The 18,043-nt window shown below is 54.4% G+C and overlaps 2 protein-coding genes across 2 annotated transcripts in view; one reads left to right on the forward strand and one right to left on the reverse strand.

The window, feature by feature from the left end:
• Positions 1-17,848, forward strand: part of LOC309553729 (monocarboxylate transporter 13-like) — a 30,147-nt gene extending 12,299 nt beyond the window's left edge. The window contains exons 4-5 of the mRNA XM_082255106.1: positions 9,636-10,370; positions 17,423-17,848. Coding sequence (XP_082111232.1) covers positions 9,636-10,370; positions 17,423-17,817 — 1,130 coding nt within the window. The 3' untranslated portion in view covers positions 17,818-17,848. The remainder of the gene's footprint in view (positions 1-9,635; positions 10,371-17,422) is intronic.
• Positions 17,849-17,852: 4 nt separating this feature from the next.
• The window catches only part of ACAP1 (ArfGAP with coiled-coil, ankyrin repeat and PH domains 1), a 76,522-nt gene continuing 76,331 nt past the window's right edge, over positions 17,853-18,043 (reverse strand). The window contains exon 22 of the mRNA XM_082255105.1: positions 17,853-17,991. Coding sequence (XP_082111231.1) covers positions 17,885-17,991 — 107 coding nt within the window. The 3' untranslated portion in view covers positions 17,853-17,884. The remainder of the gene's footprint in view (positions 17,992-18,043) is intronic.

The raw sequence follows: 18,043 nt of genomic DNA on the forward strand, positions 1-18,043 counted from the left end.
CTGGGTCACCCAGCAGGGGGAGGGGCAGACTCGTAGATCTTTTCTGGGTCACCCAGCAGGGGGAGTGGCAGACTCGTAGCTCTTTTCTGGGTCACCCAGCAGGGGGAGTGGCAGACTCGTAGCTCTTTTCTGGGTCACCCAGCAGGGGGAGGGGCAGACTCGTAGCTCTTTTCTGGGTCACCCAGCAGGGGGAGGGGCAGACTCGTAGCTCTTTTCTGGGTCACCCAGCAGGGGGAGGGGCAGACTCATAGCTCTTTTCTGGGTCACCCAGCAGGGGGAGGGGCAGACTCGTAGCTCCTTTCTCTATTGTTCATTGACGGACGCAGTCTCTGATTCATATCAGTTGGGTTATACCGCCCCCTACAGGAGTAGGACACTAAGCAGGAAAAAGTTCTGGCTCCGCCCATGGGCGGTTCCGGAGGGTACACCCTCTCTCTTCCTGCATAGGATGTCAGTTTTAACCACTTCAGCCCCGGAGGATTTGGCTGCTCAATGACCAGGGCCTATTTTGCGATTCGGCACTGCGTGACTTTAACTGACAATTGCGCGGTCGTGCGACGCTGTACCCGAATGAATTTGACGTCCTTTTTTTCCCACAAACAGAGCTTTCTTTTGGTGCTATTTTATCACCTCTGCGATTTTTACTTTTTGTGCTACAAACAAAAAAAACGACAATTCTGAAAAAATAATATTTTTTACATGAAATTCTCCAAAAAAAAAAAAGTAAAAATCTAAATTTTTTAACATTTTAGGCCAATTTGTTTTCTGCTACATATTTTTGGTAAAAATTAGTAAGAATGTATTTAGTAATGAATTTTTTTCCTGTGAGATCTTCAAGTAATTATTTTCCCGGGCTGGACCCCCATATCCATTGGTCACCCCAGTCTGGGCAGCGAGCGCATGCAGGCCTTAGCTCCGCGCTGGGTCGGCTGCGACATAGTCCCACTGGACGGGGACTGGCCCCGCGAGTTACGTCTCACCAGGACGCACACGGCAGGGTCTAGGCTGATGTCGCAGCGTTCCCATTGGCCGGCAGCCCCCCTACTCCGGTGGGGTGGTGTCCTGTCAGGAGATGGGACCCGCCTGTGTTCCCAGTATGCTGAGTAAACGTCCCCCCTCCCTGGCGGATTTTGGGGTGAACACGGGCCCTCTCCCTGGGATGGTCGGACCCTCACACTCCAGGGTTTCCCTCTGTCCTGTTGTGAACCCCCCCTCCCTCCACGTCGGGGACTGCTACCTGGGGCTGGGACCTCTTTTGCAGGCCGCATGGGGGGTCGGGGAGTGCGCCGTCCATGGCGATCAACCAATCGTGCGGGGGGGGGGGGTCCCCTGTGGGTCCCGATTACAGCGTTCCCGCACGGGACTGCCATTTTGTTGTAGCCTCTGTCCGCTTCTACGACAGCGGCCATCTTGGTACACCCACTTTTGGCCATTTTGCGGTAGATTTTTTGCTGTGAAGGCCGGTGGGAGTGCCTAGAGGTATTCTTTTGGTGGGAGGAGCCCCTCCCTTCATCCCGGGCAGTTCCCTGGCTCACTTCCTTTCTTTGAACCACCGCTGAGGCCCTCCTAATCTGATTGCTATACTGGGGACAGTGAATCATGAGGGTAATCCCTCCCTCTCTGTGGGGGTTCATTAGCATGCGCCTGACCTCTGGGGGACGCTGTGGGGCCGTTTCTTTAAAAAAAAAAAAAAGTAATTTTTATGAAAATTTTGCTGGCAGGTTCCGCAGATTCAGTATGGACCCTGCAGGCCATTTGTCCCCACCTGACCCCCTCACAGAGGCCACAGGGCCTTCCGGATCTCCACTGTCCGTCCATCGCTACCTTTTGGACAGTTCGGGAAGCATTTGGGCCCAGGTGAAGGTGCGCTGAAACATTTCCCCACCTACCCCTGCCTCATCTGATGTCTCCGATTCTGAGTCTGACTCAGCCGCCGCACACATGGGCCCCCCTGCCGGGTCTGTTACCTCTCGCCCCGGTCTCCTCGGATGATGAGGATGACATCTCTACCTCCCCTGCCGCACATGATACAAGCGCTGGTGGATGCACTGGCTGTTTTCCATGCGTGACGCCCTGCAATTGGAGGATGCGGCTGTGCCTGGGGCGCAGGGGGCATCTGGCACTCACATGCCATCCGGGGCAGCTTATTTTGCTGGCATGCTCATGTAGGATGGGACCGTCTGAGACGTTCCCCTGGGGTGTCTAAGCGGCCGTTAGACGTTACCCTTTTGTGGAGTCTCTGGTACAGAGGACTGTCCCGCCTTTGGTGGAGGTACGGTCTCTAGGACTACCTGTCTGAATAGGACTACCGTTGTTCCAGTGGAGGAATCCCCGTCTTCTTAGGATGTGGGGATAGGATGGCGCGGGCTGTGGCCCATGGTCTGTACTCCCTGGCGTAGTCTGCACTCGGAATAGTGTTTGTTTGCCCTTGCCAGGCAGACTCTGCCTGATGGGCGGAGTTCCAACCCTGTGACTTGGTGTGGGGCAAGTCCCTCTTGCCCTGGGGGAGCTGTTGGACCAGCTGGTGCAGGGGCGGCAATTCGTTTGCGATGCCACGCTGGGCCAGGCTCCTTTGTATGGTGGTCGTCCGGCGTATACTTGTCCGGAGTGTTGGTCTGTGGATCACACTTCTAAGAAGGCCTTAATGGATCTCCCTTTTCAGGGGGATCGCCTGTCTGGCGCGGCCCTGCATGACGTTATATAAGGGTCTCACAGGGGGAAGAGTGCTTTTCCACAGGCTAACAAGGGTAAGGGCCTTTGTCGTAGACGGGGTTCTTCCCTTTCGGCTCACAAACAGTTTCTTCGTCCCTCGGGGACAGTCGATGTGGTGAAGTCCTTCAAGACCTCTTCGGGTGGTTCCAAACGACCCTGGCCTGGCGAGCAAAAGATAGTTTTTTTTTCCAGACCTGCGGACAAGGCCTACTCGGCCTGAAGGTGCGCCCTCACCCATCTAGGGTGGGGGGGCTCCTTGTCGATCCTCAGACCTGCGGCTGGCCCGGATCCAAGGCAGCTGGCTTCAGGAGGTCATGCGGTCCAGTTGCAAGATCGAATTTCAATCCATTTTTTTCCGGTAAGGTTTTCCCTTGTGTACGGCTGTCCCCGGGTCACTTGCAGGCGCTCTATGGGGCAGTTCAGGATCTGGTTCAACTAGCTGGACCTACTGGCCCTGTGATGGTTCTGTGCGGATCAAAAATTCAAGTTGGTATTGGTTCGCACGATGGTGGCTTCCCTACATCAGGGGGATTCCTGGCCTCCATAGACATCAAGCTGCCTACCTTCACATCCCGTTATGTTCGGGACACCTACGGGTTCTCCGTTTTTTGCCATTAAGAAGGATTTCTATTCGTTTGTGGCGTTACCCCTTGGTCTCGCTTCTGCTACTCGGGTCTTTACAAAGGTGTTGGCTCCGGTCCTGGCGCTGTTGCTGTCCCTGTCCCCGGTTTCCTGGCCAATTTGCTTCTCCGTTTGGTGTCCCCTACGGTGCGGACAACGGAGTTGGAAGTCATCATGAGAACTCTGGAGGAGTTCAGGTGGGTTCTGACCCTTCTGAAATCATCCCTGGTCCCTTCCATGGGACTGGACTGTCTGGGCCTGACCTTGGACTCGTCCTCAGTCAGGGTGTTTCTCCCTCGGGGGAAAGAACCTCTTGGAACTTCAGACTGCGATTCAGCTGTTGCTGTCCCTCATATGGTCATCCCTTCGGACCTGCATGCGAGTTCTGGGACTGATGGTGTCGTCTTTCAAGACGGTCCCTTTCTCTCAATCTCTCTCGGGGTTTCCCCAGACGGCAATCCTTCTCGAATGGGACTAGAATACAAACTCTCTGGACTTACGGATCCGGCTGACCAGGGAGTCTTTTTCAGGTATCCTTCCTCCCCTTTTTACTGGACAATTGTCACCGCGGATGCAAGTCTGTCCGGGTGGGATGGAGTCCTCGGCAGGTTCTCTGCTTCTGGAGTATCGTCCCTGGAGTATGCAGGTGACCGGTTACTGTCCTGGAGCTGAGAGCGAATCCGGCTTTGCCTAGTTCACAGAATCGGGCACCTGCAGCTGTCCGGTGCACATTCAATCGACTACGCCTCAACCGTGGCTTATGTCTTTCACCAAGGGGGCACCAAGGGTGTCCTTGCGGCCTTGGAAGTGACGATTCTTCAAGAGCGCCTTGTTCCAGCTCTCTCCGCTGTTCCCTTTCCAGGTGTGGAAAAATTGGCAGGCAGATTGCCTCAGTCGACAGGCCTTGAATGCAGGAGAATGGTCCCTTCATCCGAAGGTATTCTAGCAGTTGTGCCTTCGTTGGGGGCACTCCAGACGTGGACCTGTTGGCGTTGCATCTACAGGATAGTGCAGAGGTCGTGGCCCACTTCCCAGGACCCTCTGGCGGGTGCAATGGGTGCACCATGGGTTCTGTCCTAGGCAAGAACATTTGCTAGGTTCAACATGAACGATGCTGAGAAGTTTGGCATGGTCACCTGCGCAAGGCTGACGCTGGCATGGTCGTGTGAGTTGTGCGAAGGGCCAAGGTCAGTATCTGCTGCTGTCTGCTTTTCCTCCTCTCGAGTTGCTGCCAAGAATCCTTTGCAGGATCGTGGCGGAAGGGATTTCGGTCATTCTAGTGGCTCCGGACTGGCCTCGCTGGGCTTGGTACGCCGACCTGGTGAGGCTTGCCACTGACGCTCCTTGGAGAATTCCTCTCAGGGAGGGTTTATTGTCTCTGGGGCCAATCTCCCATCCGGCTTTGCGGTCGCTGGCTTGCCGGCTTGGCTGTTGAAAGCCAGGTGTTGAAGGGCAGAGGATTGTCAGTCAGTGATTGCCACCCTGTGTAAAGTGTGGGACGCGTCTTCTAGGATGATTTTTTCATCATATGAGAAAAGTCGTGTATTGTGTGGTGTGAGTCTCCTTGGGCTCCCCCTCGCTCTTACTCGGTGGCCGGATCTTGGCTTCCTTCAATGGGGAGTTGATCAAACGTTGGCCTTGAGTACTGTCAAGCAGAGGTGGGGGACTCGAGTCACATGACTTGACTTAAGTCAGACTTAAGTCACCAGTTTGAGGACTTGAGACTTGCTTGACTAAAATTAATAAAAGACTCGACTTGACTTTGACTTGATTTTCATGACTTGAGACTTGACTTTGACTTGAGACATATGACTCCAAATGACTTTACTTTTTTTAAGTTATTAAATATTTGCATTTTCTCAAGATGTGTTAAAGCAAAATGAATGCCGGTTATGTTTCTGACACCGCAGTCACTTAAAACACCTCAGTGTGTTCTGATTTTTAGGACACTGGCTGTTTAACAATGGAAATACTTAACATGTTTTTAGTGACTGTGGTGTTGTGACATGACCGGACGAAGGAGGTTGACCTCAGCCGTGTTAGCCCCCCCATATCAGAATTTTTGAACAAAACATATGCAGTTGGTTAGATCTTTGTTAGATCAATTGTTGTTTGCGTTAGATCTCACACAGAAGTAGAGATATTAATAGTTATTTGCAGGGGGGGGGGGCTAACCCGTCATCAGCCCCCCCTTATCAAAAAATTGACCAAACAATGAGCTATTTCGGAACACATTTGTTAGATCCGGTATGATCAACTAGTTGTTTTGTTAGATCTCACATAATTACAGACTTATTAAGGGATTAATGAGGGGGGATAACTCCCCCACATGCAATTTTCAGGTAAAATTTCATTCAGGCTAATAGGCCTTCATTAGATCCAGTAAAATCAAGTGGTTTCAAAGTTAGATCTCATATAATAATAAAAGGCTAGCCCCCCCTTATGTAATACCAAATATTCATATCTCTGTAATTATATGAGATCTAACGAAGGCCTATTAGTCTGAATTCAATTTCACCAGATAATTGCATGGGGGGGGGCTAGCCCCCCTATTTAATACTACATAATATCTGTGTTTTCATGTGAAATATCTCTGTAATTATATGAGATCGAACGTTGAAACCACTTGGTCTTACCGGATCTAACGAAGGCCTATTAGTATCACAAAAATAGAGAAAGTATCAATGCAGGCAGGACAAGCGGCTCCTTACGATCTTCAAAGGTCTCGGTCTATGATCCGGCGACACTGTCTCATAGTGATGGGGGATATGTACTAATGAGACCCTGATATGTCCTGTCTCCATGTGTTTCCTCAGACTATATTAGAGCACGTTATAGAACTGAATGACATTGCTTGGGAAGGCTCATCCATTGAAGTGGAGAACCCAAAGATTGGGCTTGAAAATGATGCCTTTGATATTAACCCAAGTAGCCAGAATGCAGCGTTTTTGTTGACTGATTCAAATTACCAGAGGATACATCCAGATAGAGGGGAATAAAGACCACCTTACAACATATGGGGGACCCACACAAACCTAAGGATCAGTAATCTTAGATGGTCTGCTGTACCAGTCTGGTGCTCACAAGATATTTATGAATACAGGAGTTTAGATGTTCTGCCCATTAATAACACGACATACAGCAAGAAATATCGGTATTGCTCGGTCTCTTTGGCCCTGATGAAGCCTGATGTGAAACGCGTTGGCTCATTGGGACCTTCAAACCGAATAACAACAGAGACTTCTTGCACCAACACCAGCTTTAAGCATGTATTAGCCCCCTACTAGGGGTATATTTCTGTGCTGTGGTTTTTAATTGATTTTTGGTGAATATATGGGGGATTTGTCTCTTTGTGTCCAGTAATCCCTCGTGTACTATATATTTTATATGACCTAAATAAAATGTTTAATTTTTTATAAAATGGTCTCTTGGTTTTCCTGTTTCAATTGGGCCCTAAAACCCATACTTTCTCTAATTTTGTGATATATATATATATATATATATATATATACCCTTTTTGGGGCTTGGGCCAATTTCACGGTTATTTTCTAGAAGGCCTATTAGTCTGAATTCAATTTCACCAGAAAATTGCATGTGGGGGGGCTACCTAATATCAGTGTTTTCATGTGAAATATCTCTGTAATTATATGAGATCTAACTTTGAAACCACTTGATTTTACTGGATCTAATGAAGGCCTATTAGCCTGAATGAAATTTTACCTGAAAATTGCATGTGGGGGAGTTATCCCCCCTCATTAATCCCTTAATAAGTCTGTAATTATGTGAGATCTAACAAAACAACTAGTTGATCATACCGGATCTAACAAATGTGTTCCGAAATAGCAAATTGTTTGGTCAATTTTTTGATAAGGGGGGGCTGATGACGGGGCTGATAATGGGGGGCTGATGACGGGGCTGATAAGGGGGGGCTGATGACGGGGCTGATAAGGGGGGGCTGATGCAAATAACTATTAATATCTCTACTTCTGTGTGAGATCTAACGCAAACAACAATTGATCTAACAAAGATCTAACCAACTGCATATGTTTTGTTCAAAAATTTTGATATGGGGGGGCTAACACGGCTGAGGAAGGATTTTGTGCTGTTTGGGCATTCAAAGTGTTTCTTTAATATGCCAAGAAAAAAGCACTGAGCAGTTTTGTTAATGTTGAAAATAAAACAAAACCTTTCCTGACCACTGACTTTTAACTAATTAAGAGCCAGTTCACACTGGGGCGACTTGTCAGGCGACCTGGTCGCCTGACAAGTCGCCTGCCATAGATTAGCACAGGACCTGTTCTAATAGGAGTGACACGAGTCGCTCCGACTTAGAAAAAGGGTCCTGTACTACTTTGGGGCGACCTGCATTGACTTCAATGATATGAAGTCCGTGCATGCCGCTCCGAGGTCGCAGTGCGAGCTGCACACCGCGACTTCACAGGTCGCCCGGCAAAGTCGGGTCGCGCCTATGTGAATCGGCTCTTAAAGGTGAAAATTGGAGTAGATCAGTATTTTGACTTAATTTGTGACTTGACCAAAATAAATGACTTGCTTGACTTCTAGCAGGGACTCGACTTGCTTGCTTGCAGTAACTTGGGACTTGCTTGAGACTTGAAGGTTAAGACTTGAGACTTGCTTGTGACTTGCACATGTGTGACTTACTCCCATGTCTGCTGTCAAGGGTCAGGTTTCGGCTTTGCCAATTTTCTTTCAAAGGCCGTTGGCCGCCGTTCCCTGGTGCGTAACATCTTCCAGGGGGTGCGTCACTTTGGTACTTCTGGTACAACCTCCGTCTCCAACTGGGGACCTTCATTTGGTGCAGTCGGTTCTTCAAGACCCTCCTATTGCGAGTATCGAGGGTATCCCCTGCCTACTTTATTGCAGGAGGTGGCCTTCTTGGTTGCTGTCACTCTGCACGCAGGGTGTCGTCACTGGCGACATTGTCCTGTCGTTCTCCCTATATGTTGGTTAATGGGGCCAGGTGGTACTTTGTCCGGATCCGTTCTTCCCTCCGAAGGTGGTTCCTAGTGTTCACTTGCACGAGGACATTGTATTACCATCTTGTGTCCTAGGCCCCTTTGTCCTACGGAATGTGCGCTGCATACTCTGGATAGAGTTTGGGCACTCAAGGTGTACTTGGTGACTACTGAGTCCTTCCGTAAGTCAGGTTCGTTCTCTGTGCTCACGGATGGCCCAAAAACAGGGCTGCCTGCGTCTGCTGCGACTATTTCCAGATGGATCGGACAGACGGTGGTGCAGGCTTCATCAATTAAGGGTCAGGTCCTATCCTTCTCCCTGTTTCGGCGCGTTCTCCTCGGGCGCCCATTGCTTCCTGGGATTTTTGCCATACAGGCATCTGTGCTTTGGGTCGCAAGACGACTACCTGGTCGTTTGTTCACACCTTTACCAAATTTTATAAGGTGGATGTGCTGCCATATGCAGATGCCTCTTTTTGGCTGCAAGTTTTTTTGCTGGCTGCTGTCTGGAGGGCTTTTGGCCTTCCTTGAGGGTGTTTACTGTTTGTTTCAGGTGGGCCTCATCTTTTGTTCTGATGAGTCCTATGTTGCCTGGTCGGCTATGTTTGGCCTTGGGCATTTGTTCTTTTCTGCTGTTCCCACCCCTCATTTTATGGCACTGCTTTGGGACGTCCTTACTGATATGGATCAGAGAACTGCGTCTGTCAATGAACGATAGAGAAAACTGGATTTTTGACTTACCGTAAAATCCTTTTCTCTTAGTTCATTGATGGACGCAGTACCCGCCCCTCTATTTTGAGTTGGGTTGGTGTTACTCTGACACTGCTTTGATACAAAACTGACATCCTATCCAGGAAGAGAGAGGGGGTACCCTCCCCCCCCTCCGGGACTGGCCATAGGCGGAGCCAGAAATTCTTTCTGCCTAGTGTCCTACTCCTGTAGGGGGCAGTATAACCCTACTGATATGAATCAGAGAGAACTGCGTCCGTCAATGAACGATAGAGAAAAGGATTTTACGGTAAGTCAAAAATCCCATTTTCTTGGACACCCAGCAGGGGGAGGGGCAGACTCGTAGCTCCTTTCTGGGTCACCCAGCAGGGGGAGGGGCAGACTAGTAGATTCTTACTAGGTCACCCAGCAGGGGGAGGGGCAGACTCGTAGCTCCTTTCTGGGACACCCTCTAGGGGGAGGAGCAGACTCGTAGCTTCTTTCTGGGACACCCTCTAGGGGGAGGGGCAGATTCTTAGCTCCTTTCTGGGACAGCCTCTAGGGGGAGGGGCAGTAAATTGTTTCTCAGGGTAACTCTTTGTCTCTTATTCTCTGCAGGGTTCGGATGGGCGTTGATCTTCTCCCCCTCGATGGCGGCCGTGTCTTCGTATTTTTCCCGCCGGCGTACTCTGGCCACAGGATTTGTGCTGACGGGTTGCGGGGTGTTCTCCTTCGCCCTGACGCCCCTTCTGCAGTATCTGGTGGAGAAGTACTCCTGGCGGGGCGCCATGCTCCTCCTGTCGGGGATCACCCTTCATTCAGTGCCTTGTGGGGTCCTCCTGCGTCCGGTAGAGGCGGATCCTTCACATAACCAGCGTTCTTTTTTATGGGGGTGGGAACTTCTCCGTGATTGGCCCTTCCTGCAGTACTGTCTGGCCATCACACTGATCAATGCTGCATACTTTGTGCCGTACATTCACCTGGTCGCCCACATGCGGGTGAGGGGAGTCGGGGAGCGCCAGGCGGCCATGTTAATGTCCCTGGTGGGCATTGCAGATGTTTTCGGACGTTTGATTGCTGGTTGGCTGGCGGATCTCACACCCAAACGCATCCTGCTGCACCTCAGCTTCTGGACTGGATTGACGGCGCTAGTTCTGGGGCTCCTCCCACTGGCGTGGAACGAGGTGGGGATGGGTGTGGCCTGTGTGGTGTTTGGATTTTGTGCCGGAGCCCTGACCCCCGGCGTCTTCTCATGCCTGACGTGGGTGGTGGGAACTGAGAAGGTTCTGCCTGCGATCGGACTGCTGCAGATGGTGGAGAGTGTTGGGGGACTGCTGGGACCGCCCATCTCAGGTGAGACCACCTCTGTATACTGCTTTGTGGCAGTGCTGAAAATACCACTACCAGCCCTGACTTACCAGCGTTATACACAATGCAGGATTACCTGAACCATCCCCCCACCCAGGATAGGGTTACTGCAACCCACCTAATATCCCTGAAAGGTAGCACAGAGACGGAGAAGACCAGAAATACTACAGAGACTGTCCAAGAGGGGCAGAGGAAGGGGCAGAGACTGTCGGAGAGGAGCAGAGGTGGGGGCGGAGACTGTCAGAGAGGGGCAGAGGTGGGGCGGAGACTGTTGGATTGGAGCAGAGGTGGGGCGGAGACTGTCCGAGAGGAGCAGAGGTGGGGCGGAGACTGTCCGAGAGGAGCAGAGGTGGGGGCGGAGAAAGTCAGAGAGGGACAGAGGTGGGGCGGAGCCTGTTGGAGAGGAGCAGAGGTGGGGCAGAGCCTGTTGGAGAGGAGCAGAGGTGGGGCAGAGCCTGTTGGAGAGGAGCAGAGGTGGGGCAGAGACTGTTGGAGAGGAGCAGAGGTGGGGCGGAGACTGTTGGAGAGGAGCAGAGGTGGGGCGGAGACTGTCCGAGAGGAGCAGAGGTGGGGGGCGGAGAAAGTCAGAGAGGGGCAGAGGTGGGGTGGAGACTGTTGGAGAGGAGCAGAGGTGGGGCGGGGACTGTCCGAGAGGAGCAGAGTTGGGGCGGGGACTGTCCGAGAGGGGCAGAGGTGGGGCGGAGACTGTTGGATTGGAGCAGAGGTGGGGCGGAGACTGTCCGAGAGGAGCAGAGGTGGGGCGGAGACTGTCCGAGAGGAGCAGAGGTGGGGGCGGAGAAAGTCAGAGAGGGACAGAGGTGGGGCGGAGCCTGTTGGAGAGGAGCAGAGGTGGGGCAGAGCCTGTTGGAGAGGAGCAGAGGTGGGGCAGAGCCTGTTGGAGAGGAGCAGAGGTGGGGCGGAGACTGTTGGAGAGGAGCAGAGGTGGGGGCGGAGAAAGTCAGAGAGGGACAGAGGTGGGGCGGAGCCTGTTGGAGAGGAGCAGAGGTGGGGCAGAGCCTGTTGGAGAGGAGCAGAGGTGGGGCAGAGCCTGTTGGAGAGGAGCAGAGGTGGGGCAGAGACTGTTGGAGAGGAGCAGAGGTGGGGCGGAGACTGTTGGAGAGGAGCAGAGGTGGGGCGGAGACTGTCCGAGAGGAGCAGAGGTGGGGGGCGGAGAAAGTCAGAGAGGGGCAGAGGTGGGGTGGAGACTGTTGGAGAGGAGCAGAGGTGGGGCGGGGACTGTCCGAGAGGAGCAGAGTTGGGGCGGGGACTGTCCGAGAGGGGCAGAGGTGGGGCGGAGACTGTTGGATTGGAGCAGAGGTGGGGCGGAGACTGTCCGAGAGGAGCAGAGGTGGGGCGGAGACTGTCCGAGAGGAGCAGAGGTGGGGGCGGAGAAAGTCAGAGAGGGACAGAGGTGGGGCGGAGCCTGTTGGAGAGGAGCAGAGGTGGGGCAGAGCCTGTTGGAGAGGAGCAGAGGTGGGGCAGAGCCTGTTGGAGAGGAGCAGAGGTGGGGCGGAGACTGTTGGAGAGGAGCAGAGGTGGGGCGGAGACTGTTGGAGAGGAGCAGAGGTGGGGCGGAGACTGTCCGAGAGGAGCAGAGGTGGGGGGCGGAGAAAGTCAGAGAGGGGCAGAGGTGGGGTGGAGACTGTTGGAGAGGAGCAGAGGTGGGGCGGGGACTGTCCGAGAGGAGCAGAGTTGGGGCGGGGACTGTCCGAGAGGGGCAGAGGTGGGGCGGAGACTGTTGGAGAGGAGCAGAGGTGGGCAGAGACTAGTGGAGAGGGGCAGAGAGGTGGGGGCATAGACTAGCGAAGAAAGGCAGAGGTGGGGCGGAGACTGTCAAAAAGGAGAAGAGGTGGGCGGAGACTCTCAGGTGCAGAGGTGGGCGGAGACTGTTGGAGAGGCACGGGGGGCGGAGACTCAGAGAGGGGCAGAGATGGTACAGAGACTGTCGGAGAGGAGCAGAAGTAGGGGGGGGAGACTTCTGAGAGGGGCAGAGAGGGGGCGGATACTGTCGGAGGGGGGCAGAGGTGGGGGGCGGAGACTGGCGGGTAGGGGCAGAGATGGGGCCGGAGACTGTCCAAGAGGAGCAGAGGTGGGTAAAGATTCTCAGAAGCAGAGGAGGGGGCAGAGACTGTCAGAGGGGCGGAGAGGAGCAGAGGTGGGGATGGAGACTAGCGGAAAGGGGCAGAGACTGTCAGAAAGGGGCAGAGGGGTTGGGCGGAGACTGTCGGAGGTGGAACAGAGGTGGGGCGGAGACTGTGAGTCGGGCTGAGACTGTCGGAGGTGGGGCGGAGACTGTCAGAGAGGGGTAGAGGTGGACAGAGGCTAGCGGAGAGGAGCAGAGGTGGGGGCGGAGACTTCGAAGAGGGGCAGAGGTGGGGCGGAGACTTTGGAAGTAGGGCAGAGACTTTGGAGAAGAGCAAAGGTGGGGCGGAGACTGTCGGAGAGGAGCTGAGGTAGGGCGGAGACTTCAGAGAGGGGCGGAGACTGTCGGTGAGGAGCAGAGGTAGGGCCGGGACTGTTGGAGAGGAGCAGAGGTGGGGGTGGAGACTGTGGGTGCAGGGGCGGAGACTTTGGGTGAGGGGCAGAGGTGCAGGGGTGGAGACTGTTGGAGAGGAGCAGAGGTGGGGGCAGAGACTTCCGAGAGGGGAAGAGGTGGGGGCAGAGATTGTTGGAGAGGGGCTGAAACTCTGAGAGGAGTAGAGGTGGGGGCGTAAACTGTCGGAGAGGCGCAGAGGTGGGGGGTGGAGACTGTCGGAGGGGAGCGGAGACTTCAGAGAGGGGCGAAGGTGGGGCGTAGACTGTCGTAGAGGGCAGAGAATGCCGGAAAGTGGCAGAGTTGGAGGCAGAGGCTTTTGGAGAGGGGTAGAGGTGGGGGCGGAGACTGTCGGAGAAGGCGGATGTGGGGGCGGAGACTGTTGGAGAGGGGCAGAGGTGATGTCGGAGAGGGGGGCGGAGACTTTGGAGAGGGGCGGAGACTGTCGGAGAGGGGCGGAGGTGGGGGCAGAGACTTTCTAAGAGGGGCAGAGGTGGGGGCGGAGACTTCGGAGAGGGATGGAGACTGTCAGAGAGGGGCGTAGACTGTCGGAGAGGGACGGAGACTTCAGAGAGTGGTGGGAGCGGAGACTTCGAAGAGGGGCAGAGACTGTCATAGATGGGTGGAGACTGTTGGAGAGGAGTGAAGACTGTCGAAGATGGGTGGAGACTGTCTGAGATGGGGGAGACTGTTGGAGAGGGGCAGAGGTGATGTCGGAGAGGGGGGCGGAGACTGTCAGAGAGGGGCGGAGACTGTCGGAGAGGGGCGGAGGTGGGGGCAGAGACTTTCTAAGAGGGGCAGAGGTGGGGGCAGAGACTTCGGAGAGGGATGGAGACTGTCAGAGAGGGGCGTAGACTGTCGGAGAGGGACGGAGACTTCGGAGAGTGGTGGGAGCGGAGACTTCGAAGAGGGGCAGAGACTGTCATAGATGGGTGGAGACTGTTGGAGAGGAGTGAAGACTGTCGAAGATGGGTGGAGACTGTCTGAGATGGGGGAGACTGTTGGAGAGGGGCGAATACTGTCGAAGATGTGCAAAGACTGTCGGAGAGGGGCGTAGATTGTCGGAGAGGGGTGTAGACTGTCGGAGAGGGGCGGAGACTTCAGAGAGGGGCGTAGATTTTCGGGGGCGTAGATGGTCGGAGAGGGGCGAAGACTGTCGAAGATAGGTGGAGACTGTCTGAAATGGGTAGAGACTGTTAGAGAGGGGCGAAGACTGTCGGAGATGAGTGGAGACTGTCGGAGAGGGGCGTAGATTGACGGAGAGGGGCATAGATTGTCGGAGAGGGTGGAGACTGTTGGAGAGGGGCGGAGATGGGCGAAGACTGTCGTAGAGGGGCAAAGACTGTCTGAGATGGGTGGAGACTGTCAGAGAGGGGCGAAGACTGTCGGAGATGAGTGGAGACTGTCGGAGAGGGGCGTAGATTGACGGAGAGGGGCATAGATTGTCGGAGAGGGTGGAGACTGTTGGAGAGGGGGCGGAGATGGGCGAAGACTGTCGTAGAGGGGCAAAGACTGTCGTAGAGGGGCAAAGACTGTCGTAGAGGGGCAAAGACTGTCTGAGATGGGTGGAGACTGTCGGAGAGGGGCGAAGACTGTCGGAGAGGGACGAAGACTGTCGAAGAGGGTGGAGACTGTTGGAGATGGGCGGAGACTTCAGAGAGGGGCGTAGATTGTCGGAGAGGGGCGAAGACTGTTGAAGATAGGTGGAGACTGTTGGATATGGGTGGAGACTGTCGAAGATGGGTGGAGACTGTCGAAGATGGGTGGAGACTGTCGAAGATGGGTGGAGACTGTCGAAGATGGGTGGAGACTGTCTGAGATGGGTGGAGACGGGCGAAGACTGTCGGAGATGGGTGGAGACTGTTGGAGATGGGTGGAGACTGTCGGAGAGGGGCGTAGATGGTGGGAGAGGGGCGTAGATTGTCGTAGAGGGGCGAAGACTGTCGAAGATAGGTGGAGATTGTCTGAGATGGGGGGAGACTGTTGAAGAGGGGCGAAGACTGTCATATATGGGCGGAGACTGTCGGAGAGGGGCGAAGACTGTCGTAGAGGGGCGAAGACTGTCGTAGAGGGGCGAAGACTGTCGTAGTGGGGCGAAGACTGTCGTAGAGGGGCGTCATAGAGGGGCGAAGACTGTCGGAGAGGGGAGAAGACTGTCGGAGAGGGGAGAAGACTGTCGGAGAGGGGCGAAGACTGTCTGAGAGGGACGAAGACTGTCGAAGAGGGTGGAGACTGTTGGAGATGGGCGGAGACTTCAGAGAGGGGCGTAGATTGTCGGGGGCGTAGATGGTCGGAGAGGGGCGAAGACTGTCGAAGATAGGTGGAGACTGTCTGAAATGGGTAGAGACTGTTAGAGAAGGGCGAAGACTGTCGGATATGGGTGGAGACTGTCGTAGATGAGTGGAGACTGTCGGAGAGGGGCGTAGATTGACGGAGAGGGGAATAGATTGTCGGAGAGGGTGGAGACTGTTGGAGATGGGCGGAGACTTCGGAGAGGGGCGTAGATTGTCGGAGAGGGGCGAAGACTGTTGAAGATAGGTGGAGACTGTCGAATATGGTTGGAGACTGTCGAATATGGGTGGAGACTGTCAGATATGGGTGGAGACTTCAGAGAGGGGCGTAGATTGTCGGAGAGGGGCGAAGACTGTTGAAGATAGGTGGAGACTGTCGGATATGGGTGGAGACTGTCGAAGATGGGTGGAGACTGTCGAAGATGGGTGGAGACTGTCGAAGATGGGTGGAGACTGTCTGAGATGGGTGGAGACTGTTGGAGATGGGTGGAGACTGTCGGAGAGGGGCGTAGATGGTGGGAGAGGGGCGTAGATGGTCAGAGAGGGGTGTAGATTGTCGTAGAGGGGCGAAGACTGTCGAAGATAGGTGGAGACTGTCTGAGATGGGGGGAGACTGTTGAAGAGGGGCGAAGACTGTCGTATATGGGCGGAGACTGTCGGAGAGGGGCGTAGATTGTCGGAGAGGGGCGTAGATTGTCGTAGAGGGGCGTAGATTGTCGTAGAGGGGGCGAAGACTGTCGTAGAGGGGCGAAGACTGTCGTAGAAGGGCGAAGACTGTTGTAGAGGGGCGAAGACTGTCGTAAAGGGGAGAAGACTGTCGTAAAGGGGAGAAGACTGTCGGAGAGGGGAGAAGACTGTCGGAGAGGGGAGAAGACTGTCGGAGAGGGGAGAAAACTGTCGGAGAGAGGAGAAAACTGTCGGAGAGGGGAGAAGACTGTCGGAGAGGGGAGAAGACTGTCGGAGAGGGGAGAAGACTGTCGGAGAGGGGAGAAGACTGTCGGAGAGGGGCGAAGACTGTCGGAGAGGGGCGAAGACTGTCGGAGAGGGGCGAAGACTGTCGGAGAGGGGCGAAGACTGTCGGAGATGGGTGGAGACTGTCGGAGAGGGGCGTAGATTGTCGGAGAGTGGCGAAGACTGTGTAAGATGGGTGGAGACTGTTGGAGATTGGCGTAGACGGTCGAGGAGGGGCGTAGACGGTCGGAGAGGGGCGAAGACTGTCGAGGATAGGTGGAGACTGTCTGAAATGGGTAGAGACTGTTAGAGAAGGGCGAAGACTGTCGGATATGGGTGGAGACTGTCGAAGAGGGGCGTAGATTGTCGGAGGGTGGAGACTGTCGGAGAGGGGCGAAGACTGTGTAAGATGGGTGGAGACTGTTGGAGATGGGCGAAGACTTCGGAGAGGGGCGTAGATGGTCGGAGAGGGGCGAAGATGGTCGGAGAGGGGCGAAGACGGTCGGAGAGGGGCGAAGACGGTCGGAGAGGGGCGAAGACGGTCGGAGAGGGGCGAAGACGGTTGGAGAGGGGCGAAGACGGTTGGAGAGGGGTGAAGACTGTCGGAGAGGGGCGAAGACTGTTGAAGAGGGGCGAAGACTTCGTAGAGGGGCGAAGACTGTCGAGGATAGGTGGAGACTGTTGGAGAGGGGCGAAGACTGTCGTAGATGAGTGGAGACTGTCGAAGAGGGGCGTAGATTGTCGGAGGGTGGAGACTGTCGGAGAGGGGCGAAGACTGTGTAAGATGGGTGGAGACTGTTGGAGATGGGCGAAGACTTCGGAGAGGGGCGTAGATGGTCGGAGAGGGGCGTAGATGGTCGAAGAGGGGCGAAGATGGTCGGAGAGGGGCGAAGACGGTCGGAGAGGGGCGAAGACGGTCGGAGAGGGGCGAAGACGGTTGGAGAGGGGTGAAGACTGTCGGAGAGGGGCGAAGACTGTTGAAGAGGGGCGAAGACTTCGTAGAGGGGCGAAGACTGTCGAGGATAGGTGGAGACTGTTGGAGAGGGGCGAAGACTGACGGAGATGAGTGGAGACTGTAGAAGAGGGGCGTAGATTGTCGGAGGGTGGAGACTGTCGGAGTGGAGCACAGCGCCATGTTCAGGAAATGATTGGCACGCAGTGGTTTGTCATGACGCATTTATTAGAGCATAAAACATTCCATGCCGAGGTGACATCACTCCTCAGCAATGATGTCAGGGTAATTCTCCGCCTCTCTCTCATAGGCTGGCTCCGGGATTGGTCGGGAGATTTTTCGTTTTCCTTCATCATCTGTGGTCTCTTCCTCCTCCTCGGAGCCATCATCATCCTCACGCTTCCTGGAGTCCTCTGCAGGACCGACCATTCAGAGACCAGAAACCAAAGCCATCAGAATCACATTCCAGCAGCCAAAGAGAGTCTGATGGTGACCAATGGTACGAGTCGGTCAGAGCAAAGGGCGGAGCCAGTGGAGAATAAGGGTGGAGCCGATCTCCCGCCACATGTAATATCTTCATCTGTACACCATCTGTGCCTTAATACAGCCAACATGGCGGAACCAACTGCTGGACCACGCCTAGAAAATCACAGCTCCTCCCCCTGCGCTGTGACATCATCACACAACTCATACTCTGTGCTATGACGTCATCAATAAAAAGGCTATTTATTAGAAAGCAGCGTCCGAGTCATTGATTTGGGGGGAGGGGAGTTCACAGAGTGCTCAGACGCAGATCACACGCTTTCCGGGACAACTTCTCCGGGGAATCCGACGCCATCAGTGAGAAATCCCGAAATATGTCCATATACGTTTCGTCCCCTGTGTGCGAGAGGAGCACCAATCACATACTGGTACATAGTGGGGGCTCCGC

This window comes from Pelophylax lessonae (assembly GCF_965119305.1).
Source record: "Pelophylax lessonae genome assembly, chromosome: 4".
NCBI classification, from domain to species: domain Eukaryota; kingdom Metazoa; phylum Chordata; class Amphibia; order Anura; family Ranidae; genus Pelophylax; species Pelophylax lessonae.